The sequence below is a fragment of the Procambarus clarkii genome, chromosome 29 (genome assembly GCF_040958095.1).
Source record: "Procambarus clarkii isolate CNS0578487 chromosome 29, FALCON_Pclarkii_2.0, whole genome shotgun sequence".
NCBI lineage: Eukaryota > Metazoa > Arthropoda > Malacostraca > Decapoda > Cambaridae > Procambarus > Procambarus clarkii.
The window spans coordinates 10,148,834-10,168,766 of record NC_091178.1 but is presented as its reverse complement, the minus strand read 5'-3'; the positions used below and the strand labels follow the sequence as shown (position 1 = coordinate 10,168,766).

General features: G+C 36.2%; 1 protein-coding gene across 3 annotated transcripts in view; it reads right to left on the bottom strand.

The window, feature by feature from the left end:
• The window catches only part of LOC123765039 (BRCA1-associated protein), a 28,966-nt gene that overhangs the window by 8,829 nt on the left and 204 nt on the right, over positions 1-19,933 (bottom strand). The window contains exons 1-12 of one of the 3 annotated variants that reach the window (XM_045753424.2): positions 19,790-19,917; positions 18,187-18,344; positions 17,433-17,607; positions 17,144-17,273; positions 15,575-15,764; positions 13,069-13,204; positions 12,547-12,673; positions 8,589-8,612; positions 3,335-3,478; positions 2,915-3,029; positions 1,594-1,773; positions 515-649 (exon numbers count right to left, since the gene is read on the bottom strand). In XM_045753424.2, coding sequence (XP_045609380.1) covers positions 515-649; positions 1,594-1,773; positions 2,915-3,029; positions 3,335-3,478; positions 8,589-8,612; positions 12,547-12,673; positions 13,069-13,204; positions 15,575-15,764; positions 17,144-17,273; positions 17,433-17,571 — 1,320 coding nt within the window. In that variant the 5' untranslated portion in view covers positions 17,572-17,607; positions 18,187-18,344; positions 19,790-19,917. Of the gene's footprint in view, positions 1-514; positions 650-1,593; positions 1,774-2,914; positions 3,030-3,334; positions 3,479-8,588; positions 8,613-12,546; positions 12,674-13,068; positions 13,205-15,574; positions 15,765-17,143; positions 17,274-17,432; positions 17,608-18,186; positions 18,345-19,789; positions 19,918-19,933 lie in introns of those variants that run through there. The other 2 variants (XM_045753422.2, XM_045753423.2) reach the window with 2 other exon arrangements.

Genomic DNA, 19,933 nt, shown 5'->3' with positions numbered 1-19,933 from the left:
ATGACATCACTGCAATGATACCCTTCCCCAACAAACTGAAATTAACTTTGCAGAGGACTTCGTCCTGCTTAGATGGCTAAGCAGGACTCCAAGTCACCACATATTGTAAAGTCAAAAGTTGACAATGGACCCAGAAGAGCAAAGCGCCACAGGTTACAAATCAAACTTATGAATAAGCTGATTGGCTAGCCAATCAGCCTGGGTTGTCATAGCTACCATCTTGTGGTGGTTAAGTGTATCTAAGAGGTAATTTTGCTGCAGTAATGATTAATTGCATAATTTCTGCGTGTTACAAATCTTTTTTTCCTTTTTTTTTGGCACAGGCCTGATGTATCCCTCAAGGCTTGGTTGCATCCAGGCTGTGCCTTTGGGAACTACTGAGTAGGTTGGCCCAGAATTTTCTTTCATTTTGTTTTTAAATTTCATAAAAATAAAAGAACAGAGAATGATACAGAGGCCTATTGGCCCATGGAAGGTGGTTCTTATTTAATTAGTAGGAAATAGTTCCACATACTCTACTTATTTTCTGAGTCATCTGCTGGAGCTTCTTATCTTGGGATTGCTTGTCTCGAGTGACATTGAGCAATTCTTGCTTCATTTTCTGCAATTCCATTGAAAATCTCTTTGCCTCAGATCTACTGTCTTCAGCCTGGAATAAATGTTTACCAAATGTAAGCATGATGTGTTAGCTATAAAAACTATCAAACTTTCCCAACCATATTGATGACAAAGAGAAACTACTATGTATGGTATTGTTTACATAAGCATAAAAGGGGATTTAAGGAAATGTTCTCCTAAAGTGTTGCAAAATGTTAGTAACCCTCAATAAAAATAAAAATAGTTAAATTAACAATTTAAACATTTATAGCAAGCAAACAAACAAAAAACACACACACACAGAGGCTGAGTGGACAGCGCTCTGGGGTCGTAGTCCTAAGGGTCCGAGTTCGATCCCTGGCAGAGGTAGAAACAAATGGGCAGTTTCTTTCACTCTGGTGCTCCTGTTCACCAAGCAGTAAATAGGTACCTGAAAGCTAGACAGATGCTACAGGCTGCTTCCTGGGAATGTGTGTGTGAGTTAGAGAGAAATATATGTAGTAGACATAATAGAGGAAAAATAAATTGGTTAGAAAGGTGGGGTTCAAGAGCTAAAAATTCAATTCTGCGGACACAAATAGTAAATACACACACACACACACACACACACACACACACACACACAGAGGGAGAGTAAATCTTGCCTTACAGGCTTAATAGAATTCTGCGATCAGGTAACAAAGATTAAGTAAGAAAGAGAAGGATGGGCGAACTGCATCTTTTTGGACTGCCGGAAGGTCTTTGACACAGTACCCCATAAATGGCTATGCATAAGCTGGAGAAACAGGCAGGAGTAACTGGTAGGGTGCTCCAGTGGATAAGGGAGTACCTAAGCAATAGGAAGCAGAGATTGACAGTGAGGGATGAGACCTCAGACTAGCGTGAAGTCACCGGTGGAGTCAACCCATGAAATCAGGAGGGGGGGGGGGTCAAGTTTATAAACAAAATCTTACATACAAGGCCAAGAAAATAAGGTCAATGAAGCTTGGTATTAACCTCCTGCAAGGCCTCAGCCTGTGCCTCAGAAATCTTATTTTCAAAATACTGTCTCTGAGATTCCAGTTGGGAAGACAACAGGTGTGTATATTCAAGTTGTAACGCTGTTAGTTTTTCTTCTCCCTGCACCATTTCCTCCTTGGTGTCTCCAACTGGAGATGATCTTTCATAAGAAACAACCTGAAACATGAAAACAGCAAAGACTGAAATATGTATAGTGAAGGTCAACATAAAAATACGCGGAAAAAATATATAGTACAGTATACTGTATATATTTATACTACATAAATTATTTTTATGTTATTTATTATCACAGCCATAGAATGGTGACTGCAAAATCAAGCAGACATTTTAATTGCTGGTCAAACTTTTGCACATTTTTAAGGCTTGGGTCAAAATGGCTGGAGTGTAGATTGGACAACTGTCTAGGGAACATTTTTATGGAGAAGATCCATGATACTACAGTATTTAGGAACATTTGATTTTGTGTCAATGGGACATTTTATGAAATACGATTATTACATGAAGCATACTTGTATTTTATACAGCTCAAAGTTGTATTGTGACATGAAGACCAAACTACGGCAGGTTGGGTAGAGTGCAATTTATTGTGATAATATGACTGTCACAATTACTACCCAGGGGCCACCACAGTAATAAATCCAGCACTGGGTCAAAACGTTACAAATTAAACTAAAGCTCACAATGACATGAAACAATAAACAATTTGTATTATTATTTGAATATTACAGGACAATAACCGAGTCCAAAGATAAAGGGAAGAAAATGTATCTTTTTCTGGGACACTTTAAACTCTAACGAGTCCTGTATTACTCTAGAAAATGATGTTGAATGTCTAAAATCATTGTTAAAACAATTAACTTACTGGACTAGCTGTCCCAGTTTGCATTTTGTATGACAACAAAAGAGGGAAGCACTATGCACCTTACAATACAAAGTACTGAGGTATTGTTTGGGATAATATGATGAGGTGTGAGGGTAATGTTTTCTCCATGTAATGTAGTGTAACACTGGCAGAAAATGGATCACAAGGCAGGCCAAAGTACCACTAACATGGGTAAAAAATAGTACAGTAATTTTGTTTAATATACTGTATACATACAACTAAAATGAAGTAAAAAAAAATGTACGAGTGTGTGCTAGGTTATAAAGAGGAGCTGCATATCGAGCGGCAATAGGCCTTGACACTTATATAAACTAAATATTCTTATACCAATAGTATACATTTATAATTAAAAATAGGTTGCCTCTTTCCATATAAAATTCCAAATTATAATAAGACAATAAGAGGACTATTCACCTTGCCATCTCCCTCACTCTGCAGTAAGCGATGCACATAGTTATCCCTCACGTAGTCCCAGACTCTGTTGTTGCCTACTTGCAGTGCAAAGAGGTGGTTTGTCTCCATAAAGTGTCTGAAAAGTAAATTACACACACCAATGACTTTTGACTTTTTAAAAACAGTTATAAGGCTTTTATGATAAATTATGTAGGTGCTACTGCCAAAAGTGACGCGTGTTATTTAGTCATAAGATCTGTGCGAGATCTTATTTAATAAGGTATCCAACTGTTATCACCATTTCTCATGGTGACTTTATTACAGCACTAATTGTGGTGTAAGTAAAAGGGGAAGCAAATGTTTAATATTTCAAGGTCCTTTAGCTTTTATGTTTAGCCCTTGTCGGCTATTTACACGAACGCTTAGGAGCCATCTACTCACCTATGTGCATGGCCACCAACATATCGCCCGCAGCCCACATGACCACATATAAGACAAATCCAAAGTGAGTCTGCTGCTCCACACAGTGAACACCTCTGATCAGGCGTTTCTTCTGGAGTCTGACAGTACCGGCACACAGGACAGCTACACATGGGCAAAAAGCAACAATTTAAAAATTACATTTAATAATTACCATTTGTCTTTTTACCTCAGCATTTACTAAGTTTCTAACTTGTACAATACACACAAGGATGATACACACATATACAACACACTAACACTAGACAAAATACAGCAATATTACATTGACAAAAATATTAAAAGGAAACAAGGTTTCAGATTAATCACATTTCTAACTTCTACTTTTAACCAATGACCTGTGTATGTATAAGTATGGAAGTCTGTATAGATATAGATATATATGAATGTATATGTGTAATTACCTAAGTGTTGTTACAGGATGAAAGCTACGCTCGTGGTGTCCCGTCTTCCCAGTACTCTTTGTCCTATAACACTTTGAAACTACTGACGGTTTTGGCCTCTCACCTTTTCACTTAGCTTCTTCTAACCGCCTACAACTCTGTTTGCAAAAGAAAACTTTTTAAACAAAATTTCGGCTCTTTTGTCTCCCTAGATTGAATGTGTCCTCTTGTTCTTGAAGTTGCTGGTTTCAGGAATTCCTCTTTGTAAATTTGGTCGATTCCTGATTTGTAAGTGGTGATCATACCTCTTTTTCTTCTATCTTCCAGCTTTGGCATATTAAACACCTCTAACCTCTCCTCGTAACTCTTGTATTTCAGCTTCGGAAACCATTTCGTAGCATGCCTTTGCACCTTTTCCTGTTCACTGAAGGTCTTCTTGAGATACTGGTACAGTACCATACAACTGCTGCATATTCCAATTTTGATTTCACAAATGTTATGAACACTTTTCTTTAATATTTCATCATTCAGATAGTTAAAAACATTACATCTACTTCTCTTGGGTTGTCAAGTATAAAATTCTCTTAGCTTCATTCATTTCTTGACCAGGACAGAAATGCCTCGACCATTTCTAATTTTTCTGTCAAATCTCCAAATAGTGTAGCCTCTCTGGAATACCACCTCATTTAAAATGTTATCTTCCAGTTTCATCTCTGCTAGTGTAACAATATCTAGCTAGCATTTTAAACTGAATTATATCATTTAACTTCAGATTTTTGTTACCTTACCCAATCTATGCTAGCATAATATACACACTTTTCAGGAACATGTTCTCTCTCTCTCTCTCTCTCCTCCTTTGTCCTTCACTTTATTTTCCTGTCGATTTTGTTGGTTTACTTGTGTGTAGCATCTTGCATGCTTTAAACTTGTAGAAAAAAAATCTTCCTTCGTCATTCCTGCCTTCATTTAAGCATTTTGCTTTGTCAAGATTCAGTTTCTGTCTTCTTTTGAAAGACCTCATCTTAGTGACCATTGTGTCCCCATCTTCATTTTGCAATTTCCTGGCATTCCTAAGGACTTCTGTCACTTGTTTTACCCAATTTAATGTTACCCTTAAGTGGTGTCTTACCTTTTACATATTTGTCTATCCTCTATAGTGTCTGACATTTTCCTTTGTGTGAGGTTGTCTCCTAAACCAACTATATTCTCAAAGACTTTTCCAATTCTGTTGCTTTATCCTCCCTAGATGGTATTTCCTTTTCCAAACACCCCAAAATTATTAGGGTCTTACTTCTATCTACAGTGTTTTGAACTAATTTATTGTTGGTCATCAGTTCTTTCCTGTCTTCCAAATGTCAGTTTCTTGCTGCTTATTTCGGTTTTAGACATACAAAGATATTTCTTTGATTGTTTCTCTTTTACAACTTGTGCCTGTTTCTTTCATTTCCTTTTTTTTTTTTGCACTTTTCCAATCCTTTAGTAACTGCATCCATTTGAGTTGCACACGAAGTTTCTCTTAGTACTTCCATACCTAACTTCTTGTGTTAGCAAGCCTGTAATGGCTCTGAATTTTTCTCCCTATTTGTCTATTTTCCTGTTAACTTCTCTAAATTTACCCCCTCCTTTATTTTCCATGTCTTACATTCTTTCACTAGTTCCTTGATTTTTTCTTCCCGACTCCTTACTGTGTCAGTGAAGGTGGTAATTTCCTTCTCTTGCTGCCAATTTTACATTTACTTTTTAAAATCTTTATTTTCTTACAATTTAAGACATTTTCCTTCATAAACCTCTACCAAATCCTCAACCTTCACTAACCTGGGAAGAAAATCTACTTTCCCTATGTCTTCTGTAATGAAACTCTTGAAATTTTCTTCACTTAGTGTCACTGATAATCTTGTCGTCGCATCCACCATCTTTGACTCATCTACTTTGGTTTGGTAGTCCTACTCAAAATTTTTCCAGATTTGTATGTCTTTTTCAATAATCATCCCACTCAACCTTCTATCAATGATAGTATATTTTGGGTATCGGGGACATCACTTGTATAACTCTCTCCAACACTATCACCTAGATATGATGCAATGATCCTACAGCGCTCTAAGCCGTGTACATGTGCGCATGCGCGCATGTGTGTGTGCATGCAACTATCTACAGCAATGCAAAGAAAAAAAGTGCGCGCTAGGTGCAGCCCATGAGAAACACCTTGAACCGGGAGTTTAACAAAAATGTTAATTTCCCACTGTCAAAGTTTATTGCATGCATGTGATGTAAAAAAAATCAAGAGAATGGGCAAAATATTATGACAATGGCTGATGTATGACATGATTACCACAATCAACAGTACTTCTTTAACCTGAAAGGCAAAAGTTAATCAAATATCCTGCAAAACATGCAATAAATCTTGTCTCAGATTCACAGCAGGGTGGCATGTGCACAATTTATACATACTGTACATGTAAATTTTTTTTTATTGTATGATAAACTAAATATTATATGGTGTTACAGCATCTTAACATGAGACTGCATTGGCCACCCTGCTGGATTGCAGATGACTGCAATACTAGTAAATTCTGCCATTCTTGAAGCACTTTTGTTCATCCGAAGCTGTTCTGCTCCCTTATAAATTCATTCCACCTTTCATTTCCATTCATTGTGGCTACTTATGTAATTGCTCTGCAGTCTCAAAGCAAATAATATTTTTAACATTTAACATTCCTCCTCATTTTGTATTGTTTTCAAAATAATCTTACACTTAGTTTTATAATTTGTATAAAGTTTGGCAATTCAAGGCACCTTGTTTTCTTTGATACAAAACTTCACCTCACTAGATTTTTTAGTGTAAAAAAATTACTTTTTCATTAAATTTTATATGGGGGTACTGGATACATCATTATTGCAATTTTCCATGCAAGGTTTAATTTACTTGAGTTAACGCAATCTGTCCAGAATAAATGCATCTATATTTATATGCATGGAGCAAAACACTGGGAATACACACTGCCCGGGACAAATGGCCAATGGCCTCAATAAGGTTTGGTGGGGTGCTTGTCTATGATAAAAACATAAAAGAGAATCATTTTCATATCATAAAATGGGGCAAATTAATTGTTTCATACCTGGGTTCTATTTCATGATCCTTGGAATCATTATGAAAAAACACATGTGATAGCAGAAGCTGTCAACCTCAAGAACCTTATTACTAACTAGCCATGATGATGATCATGTGTCTAATAAGAACTAACTTGACTACCTGTCACTTTCAATGGTAATCTTTCATTTCTTAAGCCACCTTAATGTGCCTGACAATGAATAGGCTAACTGGCATAATTAATATGACCGAACTATGATACTTGAAGAAAAAAACTCAAAAGAAGGGTGACACATGCAGAATTTTCTACTTACAATTAGGTTATCAACCATTTACACACCTAACAGTGGTTGCACCCCCCTAACACAGAGCAAGATACACTATACAATAGTGCAGGCGATGAGTCACAATAACGTGGCTGAAGTAAGTTGACCAGACCACACACTAGAAGTTGAAGGGACGACGACGTTTCGGTCCGTCTTGGACCATTCTCAAGTCGATTGTGACTTGAGAATGTCACAACACACAATTCAAAAGAACACAATCGACTTGAGAATGGTCCAGGACGGACCGAAACGTCGTCGTCCCTTCAACTTCTAGTGTGTGGTATGGTCAACTATACAGTAGTGATATATTAAAAGCAAATACACAGTACTGTAGTAGCAATAGTTATGTTTCATGGAGGAATTCAATCAACTTTTAAGGAACCTTTGTTTGAACACTTTTTTCTACAAACAAGACTTAAAGGAAAAAAAGAGGTCACCACTGAGAGGACTCACACCATAAACACTGAACACATATATAAGAAGGCTTTTCAACTGATCAAACTCTGAGTTACTTCCATGCCAAAGGTTAAATGTAGCCATGCTAGATCCCATGGCCCTTGTTAAGGACACAAAACCATCTTATATCCAGTCATGCACTTAATGAGAATTGGTGCCTAGTATTTACGGTACCCCATATCAAACAACAAAGTACGATGTCCCTGATGAATGCCTGCTACTCCAACCGGTACAACCATTTGCCCAATGTGTAATAAGCATCAGAAAAATATGCTGCTGAAGTGTCAATATGTGTAAGACATCAAATATTATTTGTCATGACTACATGAACTTCACAATACTATACTTTAATAACAAAATTAGGAAATACTTTGTTTCAAAAATTAAAATTTTCAAATAAGGAAAATTACTCTGGGAATGCTATTAGTTAAGATCATTTGTACCATTATGAAAAGAAAAACATAACCACATACAGTACTATACATGACAGAATCACAAAAATGCTGAAGCTTGCCATGAAACCATGGAAATCAAACTAGAGAAACTTTTGCTCATCATTTTTGTCCCAATGGCACTTGCCACATTTTAAACAATACATGCAATTTAAATATATATTGAACTAGCTAGTTTATGCGCTAAAAATCTAATTAAATTCAAAGGAAAATATAACAAAAATGACAATACCCACAAAGACTAAGATCTCTCCTATGAATCATAGCAAACTCAGCTAAATACTCAAGTAAACCTTATTTATAAATAAAAATCATAAAACAATTATTTCAATAAACAGAATTCAAAACTCCAATACTAAACCAATAATATATCTGCACGCCTTTACAGCACCAGGCAATTACATACGTCAGAGATTTGATGACACTTCAACAGCACATTACTCTTTTTTCCCCCAAAAAATATATATTCCCTAGTGCATAGTGCTCCATACAGAACATTGTCCAACTTACACGAGGACCTCTGCAGCGGTGTGGCTGTGTGTCGCCCACAGCAAGAGAGCTATTTTTAGTCCTATAACTGTTTACTTAGGTACGTCAGTATGACATCTGATGCAAGGTACACCATTTATTGAAATGAATGCATTCTAATCATATTCATATTTATTTACTTAAAAAAAAATAAATAAATTATATTATATATATATATATACTATATACATAGCCAGATATCAGTTGTGCACTCATCTTAAAACTACATAGTTACACAGGAATTTTTCAATATTTACAGATAACACAAATCAATTTCCAAATCTCCCTCGAGTTTTAGAAATTTAAAAATTCTCTCAGGTTGTTCCTAAGAGAAACTATTTAGGACCTAGAATAATGATAAAATTATCTTTGAACTATTTACAATCGTCATGGTTAGGGTCATGTAAAAAATATATGTCAATCACTTTCATATGAGACTACTTAAATCTATCAAAACAACATCTACTTAACTCCATTTCACCAAAACAAAAACTATTTTAATTAGGATTACCTGTAAATTATATATTAACATACAAAGGTTTTGTGCTATATTGGGTACTATCATAATAGCTTTTGTTCTATTAGCACCATCAATTATTAATTTGAATAGTGTATAAGTACTTTTATTATGCAGTGTCGTGATCATGCTTAAAATTCTTTTAACTTTGTATCTCTTTATTCATTTTACTTCAACCTCATTCTGGCAACTCCTGCGACAGTGCTGGAACCATGTGTATTGGCGTTTGTTTCCTTTACATTGGACAATTTCAGCAATGTGGAAAGGGGAGACCTGCTGCATGGGTAACAGCTTCTCCTCCATATCGACCTACCCAAGGCTTTGCACCCTGGAGAGGACACTGCAGCCTTGGCAACCAGAGCGCAACTCCATAGTCTCCTGAGACTGCAGGATAACTACTATTATATTGAGTAAAATAAAATGAATAAAGATATGCAAAGTTGAAAGAATTTTTTTTTAAGCTTATTCATGACACTGCATAATAAGAGTACTTATACACTATTAAAATTAATAACTGATGGTGCTAATAGAAATAGCTAATAGAACAAAAGTGGCCAGGGCATGGAAAGCTCGGGTAAAAAAAAATCAAGCTTTGAATGAAGGGGAACATAAATGACCTACACAAACTATATGATTTGTCATAATTACACAAGAAGTGTAAAATTATTTTTGTTATATCTTTGTATCCATATTTACTACTACTGTACATGCATGAAAATAGAATAAAAAATATATGGGAATGTCTATGCCGAGTTGTTACATTGTATCAAGATGCCTTGGTTCAGCGGACATCATATTCTGTTGCATCAAGATTTATTGTGCTAACCAATTCTTTCTGCTTCAACAAGGGGTTCCATTTTAGAACAAGCCATTCTATAACGGTTGCAATTAATGTAAGCATATAAATAAATAGATCAAAATATTATATACACAGTGAAACTTCCAAAATTAGAACCTAAAATACATATTGTGGATTCCCTCTAAATAACAGATCAAATCCACCTACTGGATCTTCCCTCTGAAATTTGAGACCAAGGTGTACGCTGTCTGCCGCTCTCACTAGCAGGGAGCCAGTCAGCCGAGCGGACAGCACGCTGGACTTGTGATCCTGTGGTCCTGGGTTCGATCCCAGGCGCCGGCGAGAAACAATGGGCAGAGTTTCTTTCACCCTATGCCCCTGTTACCTAGCAGTAAAATAGGTACCTGGGTGTTAGTCAGCTGTCACGGGCTGCTTCCTGGGGGTGGAAGCCTGGTCGAGGACCGAGCCGCGGGGACACTAAAGCCCCAAAATCATCTTAAGATAACCAAGATAACGGTGAAATTCAGATTGTTGATTTATTATGTAAAGTAACTTCCACCCAATCAATTTTTTTCCCCCTTATATATGATCATTTAGTATTCAAAATAATGCCTTTATATTTGGAAATATTTTACTGAGCTTGTTCTGTACCAGAAATTGTACAAGGGTGTTTGATTATTTTATATTTTAGCTATGTGTCTGAAGACCTATTGTGAGGCACAAAGTTTAACAGACAACATGATACATTAGTGTAACCGCATTATGCTGCTTTTGCATTGCCAAAACCAGTTTTAGGAAGGGGCCTTCAAATGGTCTTAAATGAGAAACTATGAAACACTGTATTTTAAGCTCCTGCCAGGGCAGCCACTATCACTGTGCATGTGTGGAAGGCATGTAATTCCCCCTAAAATGAAATGTTAATGTATGTAAAAAGAAGTCAAATTAAGAATATAAACATTCTCAAGTACTGTACACTTTGCGATTGGAAAATATCAAAATGTGTTAAATGTAGAAATCCAGTCTGAACTTCTATAAGGGGTTATTAGAAATATAATTTGAAACCCCAGAAACATTGGAATGTTAGCAGGAACAATGAATAGGAGGGGGGGAGGGGGGAACGCGACCATTGTGTGCTGGGTTGGGTCGTCAGAAGGAAATGGAAGCCTTCACCACGTTTCTGGATTTTGTGCAGGCCCTCCATTATATTAAAAGATTGGGGGGGGGGGGGGGGGGGGGGGAGCGGCTTCAGATACAGTACTATCAATTTATTCAAGTACTGTATCTGTGTTTATTAGTGTGGTGCATATTATAGAATAGAATAGGATTCTGGAGATATTGTTTGATTTTCTTGTCTAGCTGACACCTGGCAATGATTATGAATCTCACCATATGTGTTTTGAATAATAAATCATATAAAACATCTAGTACTATTTAGTCTGTTGTGGCTAGACTATACTAATGGTGGAGAAACCACTACGGCTTTAATTACGTAGTGCCGTTATTGTTAAGAGTTGGTGTTGGTCTCTTGAAGACAAAAAAAATTGATACCTAGATCTTTTCAGTGTCTTTTCTCGGAATCTGTCTGAAGCCATCCTAATATCAGTATGAATTGCAATACAGGATTTAAAAACATTTTTTCTTGCAATGAATAATTGCTTGTTGCTTGTAAATTGTACTGTATATTTATCTATGCCTGGGGGATTCTTAGCCTCTCTGAAAATCGAAGTACTGTACTGCTACTTGCCAAGTATTGCTATATTGTTGTGTTTCTTGATGGCATCTCTCAGTTCCTACTTTAGAATCCATTCAGATGCAAAGTTCAGTAAAATATAACAAAGATAAATTCATTTGGTATAAAATAATCTTAAGGCTACGAAATAAAAACGAAAATAGTTTTAATGTCATTATTTACCCTAGCATAACTATTTTTCTGCCTTGTGTTAATCTGTCAATTTTAGCAATGAGAAGGATGAGTTCTCCCATCAAAGTACATCTCATATAAAGTCTAGGCTGTGTGATCATTTGATGGCATTGATTTGTACCCCCCCCCCTCCCCCAGAGGAGGATTCAACGTTCCCATACAGACTGTAACTATACAGTATCTCTTGTACGAGTATTCAGCAAGAATAGGAAAATATATCTGTACCCTTACACAAGACTGCATTACAAATGGGAAGAGAATTTTGTCTTTAATTTTGTATTTTTTTTAATCAAATCTTTGTTTATATATTAGTTGTGTGTGTGTGTGTAAACGTGTACTGTATTGTATTATTTATTAACAGAAAAACCTAGATTTTTTGTTGTATGATAAATAGACCAAAAATTTTAATTAATGTATTTGGAAGTTAAGTTTGTTTATAATCCAGATCAGGTACAGAATGATATGATCAGGATTTAGGAGGTTCCACTATACAGTTTGTACGGCTCATTATTAATATATATACTGTACATATATACATATGTATATATACTGTATACACATAATTACTGCTATATAATATACAAATAATTTATTTATTTTATAGTCACATTTATGAAATGAAAGTTAAAGTCTATGAAATAATACTGATATACAAAGGTTAAATGGCCAGGCATTATAAGAAACAAAATAACAAAAGCTATACCTTGTGTCGCCCCATTTTGCTAAGCATTCTCCATGGAACGAGTGGTTGCACAATATTGTCAGAATTCCATCCACCGATTCATCCATCCTCTCGAGACACACTGGGCAGTTGGGTAGTTCGGTGTGGCCTGCGATATAGACATTAACTTAGAAACAATTCATTTTGCCAGTTACTAATTAGTAGATATTAAAACAACAAACTACCGGAAATATTTATAGCCAATTGCTAATACATGTAATCTTAAAAAGTACAAGTGTACTGTATAATGAAATTAAAAATTGATTTTTTATCAATACCATATTAAACGATCAAAAATTTTTTCAGCTTCCACAAAACCATTCAATGTTTTTTCATTAGTCCGAGCACAGCTACGGTAATTTTGAAATATGTACCACCAGTTTTTCTGACCATCATAAACAATTTCTTCCATGACAGTTATCCGCCTTAATTCACCCACAACTTTTTTTTTGTTCAGGTGCTAGCTTTTTTAGCCAAAGCAATTTAATATGAACAGCTTATTACCAGGGATAGGAAGGCCTCCATTCTCAGATTCTTTTGTGGTCTCAACACGTGCAACATATACCAGACGGCAGATGTCTGGCTCAATGCTATTGTAACGTTGGCCATTAAAAGTATTGTAGAACATATCTGCATCACTCTGAAACATGAAAAGTATTAACAAAATATTTTAAAAGAAAAAAGAAAGACCTCTGTTAATTTGCAACATATTATGTATTGCACTGTGCAAATAGCTCTTGCTTTCAAGATAAAAAAGTGAGCCGACACACGAAGGGCTGCTTACACCTGTCGGATTACTCTCACATTGTCAACAGAAGGCTCTCTTGCAAAATAAAATTTCATTCTAATATAATCTTACGTACCATAATATGTATGTGTTAAAACAAAATTTGAAAAAACTTTATCCCATAAATCTGTGTTGATATTTTTATGCAAAGAGAAATAAAACACTATTTTGATTTCTAATACTGTACTGTACTTGAGAAAACAGTACCTTTGATTTACAATACGTAATAATTTTTGCATAATCAGTTATTTAAAGTGGTGTATGCCTGTGGTAAACGTCATTTCTGAGCAAAACATTGTCAAACATGCCAGACCAACACAATGAGAAGGATTTTTTTTTTTTTACTCATACACGAGTGGCCATTTGATAACATAGCAACAACATAAGTGGTAAACACTGCTAAAACTGATGAGATGTCCAAGATGAAAATATTAAATTCTACTAACATTGTAATGTGGGGCACATCATTTTGTGAACATAATGCTCAAATCCTTGACATTTATAATACAGGTTGTAAAATACGTCCAGTATATAAGGAGTACTATTAAGAAAACATTAATAAGATGTTGATATCATCTGCTACTATCTTAGATAGTAGCAGATGAAAACGTAGCCAAGAGAAATGCTGTTGAATATCACTTACAGAGAAGACTCCCTCCAACAATGGATATTTTTAACCCCAAGACTACTTTTCAAACAGCTCTAGCCATCTCCCTATGCTCATAAAATTTTTGTTTTAAATATTTTATCTGTGGTAATATATAGTACCTGTACTGTACTAAGATATGAAATGAATGGAAAAATAGTTACAAAACCCTTCACAATATGATATTGATTTGACTCATTATCAACGACTATATTTTGTGCAAATTATGCCACACTGTGCATGGAAATACTGTATAGGAAAGAAAAACAAATAAATTCAGAGTTCAATCGAATGAAATGACACTTTATGGAGTGGATCTCTGAGCTACTCACCTGGGAACATCAAGGATCAAAATCTGGCACCTTCTGGCAATGGGAGCCCCACAAAAGTAATTTGAAGAATCACCACCAAAAAAAGTAGAGCCCAACAAAACGAGCAAATGCACAAATAACAATTAGATATCAGATATCACTAGATATCAGCACTCATTTGCCACAGTGGAGTTTGGAGGTTGTTGCATGGGCAGCATGTGAACAAGGAAGTTAGCTGGTCGGTGCCCATGGGTAGCCAAGGCAGCCATCCAGTGGCGAGCAAGAATTGCTAGAGATTGCTTACTGCTAATAAGCAGGTGCATGGTTCATATCATATCATATCATGCAGTTGTTATTTTTGTGCTCCATCTTTCAGGTGGTTTTCCCTCGGATTACCATGGTGCTCTTATTACCCCCCAGACTTCCCTTGCCTCTTGAGGCGGCCAGATTTTGGGCCTTGCTTCCAATAACTGGATATAAATCTTAAGAGGTTAGTCTGGAGCCCAAGGTTTACAGATTTTTGGGTGGCAAGATGCTGGGGATGTGAAGGGCATTAGGAGAATAGAAACAATTATTAGGAGAAAGTGTCAAGCCATTTTAATTATATAGCACTTGGAAGGAATCAGGATAAGGATTTGGGATGTCACGGGGGGAGGGGAAGGAATGGTGCCTAACCACTTGGACGTTCGGGGATTGAACGCCAACCTGCATAAAGTGAGACCGTCGCTCTACCGTCCAGTCCAAGTGGTTGGGCATTGGGAGAGAGTGGCCGAGTTGTCGTTACTGATTCTGCGACGCGTTCATCTCTAATTACTGGCCTTGGCATTACTGTTACGCTGTGGATTGGAGGCAATTTTTGGGCTTGGTTATCATTAATATGAAGTCCACTTACACAATACTGAACTATATTTGAAAGTAAGAATGTGTGGAAAAAATGTGAACTGCCCTTAGGAAGTAAACCAAAGTTGAATGTAAACGGATTTATAAAGATTGGAAAAAAATACAATGAACCCTTTGAGATTATAATTGATCTAGCCAGTTGCCATCCATATGCACAATTCAACAAATACTAGAAAACATACACAGTATTCTTATGCTTATTATAAAAAAAAACTTAAAATAACAAAAATACAGGTTTTCTTGGTGCCACTCATGACATCAGCCACACTGTAAGGGTTAATGAGAGTTTTATTTAAATATAGTAAAACAGAACAAACTATTATGAATATTAAAATTTTGTTAAGTTAAACCGAAACATTGCCTCACTTGTGTTCTAAACCTTAAGAGAACCATATACTGGTTGGGCGTGGGATCACGAATGATGCGCATATGTTGTATCACAGAGTAACAGGGCGCTGTAAACTGCAACAAGTCGTGGATTGTCATGGATGTCGGAACTGCCAGCATACACAACATCTCTGATCGTGAGTCTGTCTCGTCCAAACTTGTCTTGGTGCTGTAAATTAAGAAATTGTAATTTGTGTTACCACACTCATAAGTTCTTATTACAAAACAGTATACAAAAATCATGCCTAAAGATCGAAACCTAATTTATTACTACAAAACATGCATTTATGTAAAAATAATTAATAATGAACTAAACTTAAAATAACAAAACTTGTGGTTTCCACCCTACACAATGTCTGCTATCTTGATTTCATGCATGCATATATCTAGACATAATATACCCCCTTTAAGAGTAGGGAGGTCGGTACAGTGAAGCCCACTTTAACAGAATCCGCTTCTTCAGAGAGCTGGATGCACTGAAAGCAATGACTTCCAGTGGTTCACAGTGACACTGGAAAAATATTGGAAAATATGGTGTAGCATGTGTGTGTACTCATGGACCAAAATCCGTACAAAATACTGCCACATACTTCACATAAATGAAGTCTGTTAAATGATACGAAATGCTCTTTTCTGAGTGGCACTTCAGTGCTGCTGGAGCCATTAGCCAGGGTCAATTCAAGACAATTGCTCACATGCCAAGCTGAAGTTGACTTTCACCTAAGTATTTTTTTTTTTTAAGTAGTTGTCCCATTTAGTCAGGAAGTGTTCATTCTCTCGTTCTCTCCCGCTTTTTTTTGCTTGCATCTTGGCAGCAAAGTGATTTGCCAGTAGATCAGCCGTCTCTTGACTGCTGGTTACAACAGTTCCATCCTCCTCGGTTTAGTGGCAGGATTGTGTCCTCGGGACATAAAAATATTGTGTCCTCAGGACACAGTCAAGGAACGAGCTTGATATGTGGGTTGGAAAGAGGTTGAAGACTGCTTAGAGTTTATCAAAATCCCTCTATATATGAGATACTGGTTGAGGTCACTGACATTTATATGTGCTAACAGTTGCGCTGCATTATCAAGGAGTTTAGGTTGTACATCAGGCAACTGATTAGAAAAGTACCCTGCCATTGAGGTCTGTACATTGTACATAAGAGTATTGATGCACGAGGATTTATGCAAATTTTGAAAAACACTTTCAAAATCTATCCATCTATCTACCTACCTACCTCTCTATCTACATAATAATGTAAACAAATATTGTCTATAATTTTTTAAGAAAAATACAAATGAAAATACAAAATATTTAAATCTTGATTTTAAAAAAATGTGGAATGGGTCTGAAATTATATAATCTGTATATTTAGTCACACTATTGTATATTCATTATTATTGTCACCATCATTGTCCTACAGTACAGTATTTACAAATTTCTTGGGAAAAAGACAGGGCAATATAGGAAAAAGAGGGTTCAAGACATTTTTCAAAAAGACTATCTTCCCAATCACAATACTATACACACAATATTGTATATTTGTTAATAATGTATAAAACATACTTCTCTTTATAAAGATGAAGAATTCCATGTGCTACATCAACCATAGGGTTCCCAGAGACAAAGGAAACGCGATCCTTCACAGAACGGCCTCTTCTTCCACTACTGCCATCTTCACTTAATCCGGGAGTGCCTTGAGGAAATAAATTGTAAGTGAATTATGTGAAAAGTTATGTAAACACAACTTGGCAAACTAAGAAATGAGAGAGAAATGCATTAAGAAAAACCTATGAATGTTACATCCACATTTAGAATTACTGTAAATTTTGTAATGCCCACATAGCTACAATACCTTCTTTGCTGCTGGATGCACATGGTGTGGACTCCTTGCTAGTTCTTGGTAGTACTCCCCCACAACTTAAATTCCCTGTTTCTGAGCGTGTGTCTACACCTGCATTTTCCATAGAGCTACCTTTCGCCTGGTGGTCCATACTGAAATCTTCACTGCCTGCTGCTGCTGCTACAGCCTGAAAGAGCAATGCTATTGAGAAACAACTAAAACTGCAGCAATGGTAATTTAATTTACCAAAACTATTCAACTTCATTTTGAATCATTTAAAATAATAATTTCTTTTTTAAAATACAGTACTGTACAAGCATAAAGGAATATTATACTAAAGTTCTAAACTGAAAAACTTAACTAGGTCATAAAGATTAATGTATGTTTAATTCTGAGTAGAGAATGTAGCTGCTCTCAGCATGCAAGCAGCCAAACATTACATACCAGCATATGAGAAAGCAACGTAAGGCTAGAAAATTACAGGAACGTACTGTATGAAATGTACCTCAATATATAGAGCATAATTACTGTACATTGGGAAGAAATGTTAAACAATACAGTATCTCCAAAAGAATGAATCCTCATGAAGAAAGCAAGTGGCAAGGAGAAACCATTATACAGTATAGTACTCTACCTACTTTCTACAATATATGTCGTTAAATCTAGCAAAGCAGATTACATCAGTTATGAGGATGGGGAACTAAATATTACAGTATAAGGCAGAGAAAGAGAGAGAGAGAGAGAAAAAAAAGAGGGCAATTTAAACCTCAATGATGTGTCCTTCCTCAAGCGTTGTTACAGTAATCTGAGTGGGTTGCCTGCGTCCTCGGTGTATTGACAACAGTGTATCCGTCACTAGGGGAGGCCACTCTGATGGGCTCGCCTCACGGTCACTTCCACAGTGTCTATTATGAGATTTGGGAGCTGGAAAGAGAGAGAACAACCTTGAGTTTTTGATTACTATGTAACTTTATATACATGGCATATTGAACATAACTTTTGAAACATTAAAGAGGAGGATTTGGGACACTGTTCAGTTTTAATGTTACCTCTCTATGTTTGATCAGACCACACACTAGAAGGTGAAGGGACGACGATGTTTCGGTCTGTCCTGGACCATTCTCAAGTCGATTGTGAGAATGGTCGACTTGAGAATGGTCCAGGACGGACCGAAACGTTGTTGTCCCTTCACCTTCTAGTGTGTGGTCTGGTCAAATTACTTCAGCCATGTTATTGTGACTCATCGCCTGCTTACCTCTCTATATTTAAATTATTCATTGCATTATTTCTTGTACAATATCTCAACTATATTTTCATATTTTTTTCAACTCCTCATTCTGTTTAGATAGTACTTTTTGTATCTGTGGACCATCATACATATATTAAGGTAATGGACACAAATTGTAGAATTTGGTACTATTCACTTTATTGAGTCTGGAAAAATAAGGATAACCCAAATTTAAATATTCTTAGGCCTAGTATAGCAAATGTATACTATATTAGGCCTCAGATAAGTGTATATTAGGCATAGAAGAGTTAGGCTAGATTAGGTTTTTATTATCAACACACACAAAACCTTTTCTGGTGCTGTCCAAATTCAATAGTACCATACTCTATTTTCCAATTGTCCATTATGTCAATATATGTACGATGGTTCACATGGTTACTATAAGCACAGTACTATGCAAAAAAGGAGGATGACCAGGCTTTTTTCCATTCTTTCTAAGCATGTCTGCAGCATATATATCTCTTACTCCATTAAGTCCAATTTCAATGCTCTACTTGTAGTCAAATTTAGAACCCGGCTCAAATGTTTTCCAAGCATGAAAATGTAAAAACGACAATTGTCCAACATATTATTAGACTAAAAATAATAAACCCGATAGATTTTAGTGGGCAGGTCGATAGTTGGCCTACGTGGGCCTCGATAAATCGCACAGGCCTCCTGTTCCCACCTACAGGAAACAATGTTGTTAGGTTATGCTGTATTGGGTTAGATTACACAGGTTTTAAAATTGATAATAATGATAATAATAAAATATTATTAATGTTTGGTGTGAAATGACCAATATCTGTAGGCCTAGCACATACACAAATTTCTAAAGGCAGCCTATTCAATACAAAATTAGAATCCTTATAATATGTTAAGCCAGGTTGAGTGAGTAGGCTTTGCCCGAAACGTAGCCCGAAACGCTTTGCGTAAAAGTAACTTAGGCATTGTATGTACTAGCTCTATCTATGAATCCATCAACTTTTGTATTTCACCTTGTATGTATATACCTTACCTGAATAAATATTTGTATTTTTTGTATTTTGTAAGGGAGGGGGTGGAAATAAAAATATTGAAGGAAATATTTTAAAATCCTTACCTAACCCATGCTAACTGAAACCAATCTATAAAGCTCAAATGGTATGTGTTATGATGAGGAGGAGACGACTATGAGGTTACAGTTGTATGGTTGTGAGGTTGAGTAGCAGGTGAGAGGGGTGGGGGGGGGGAAGTAGCCATGACC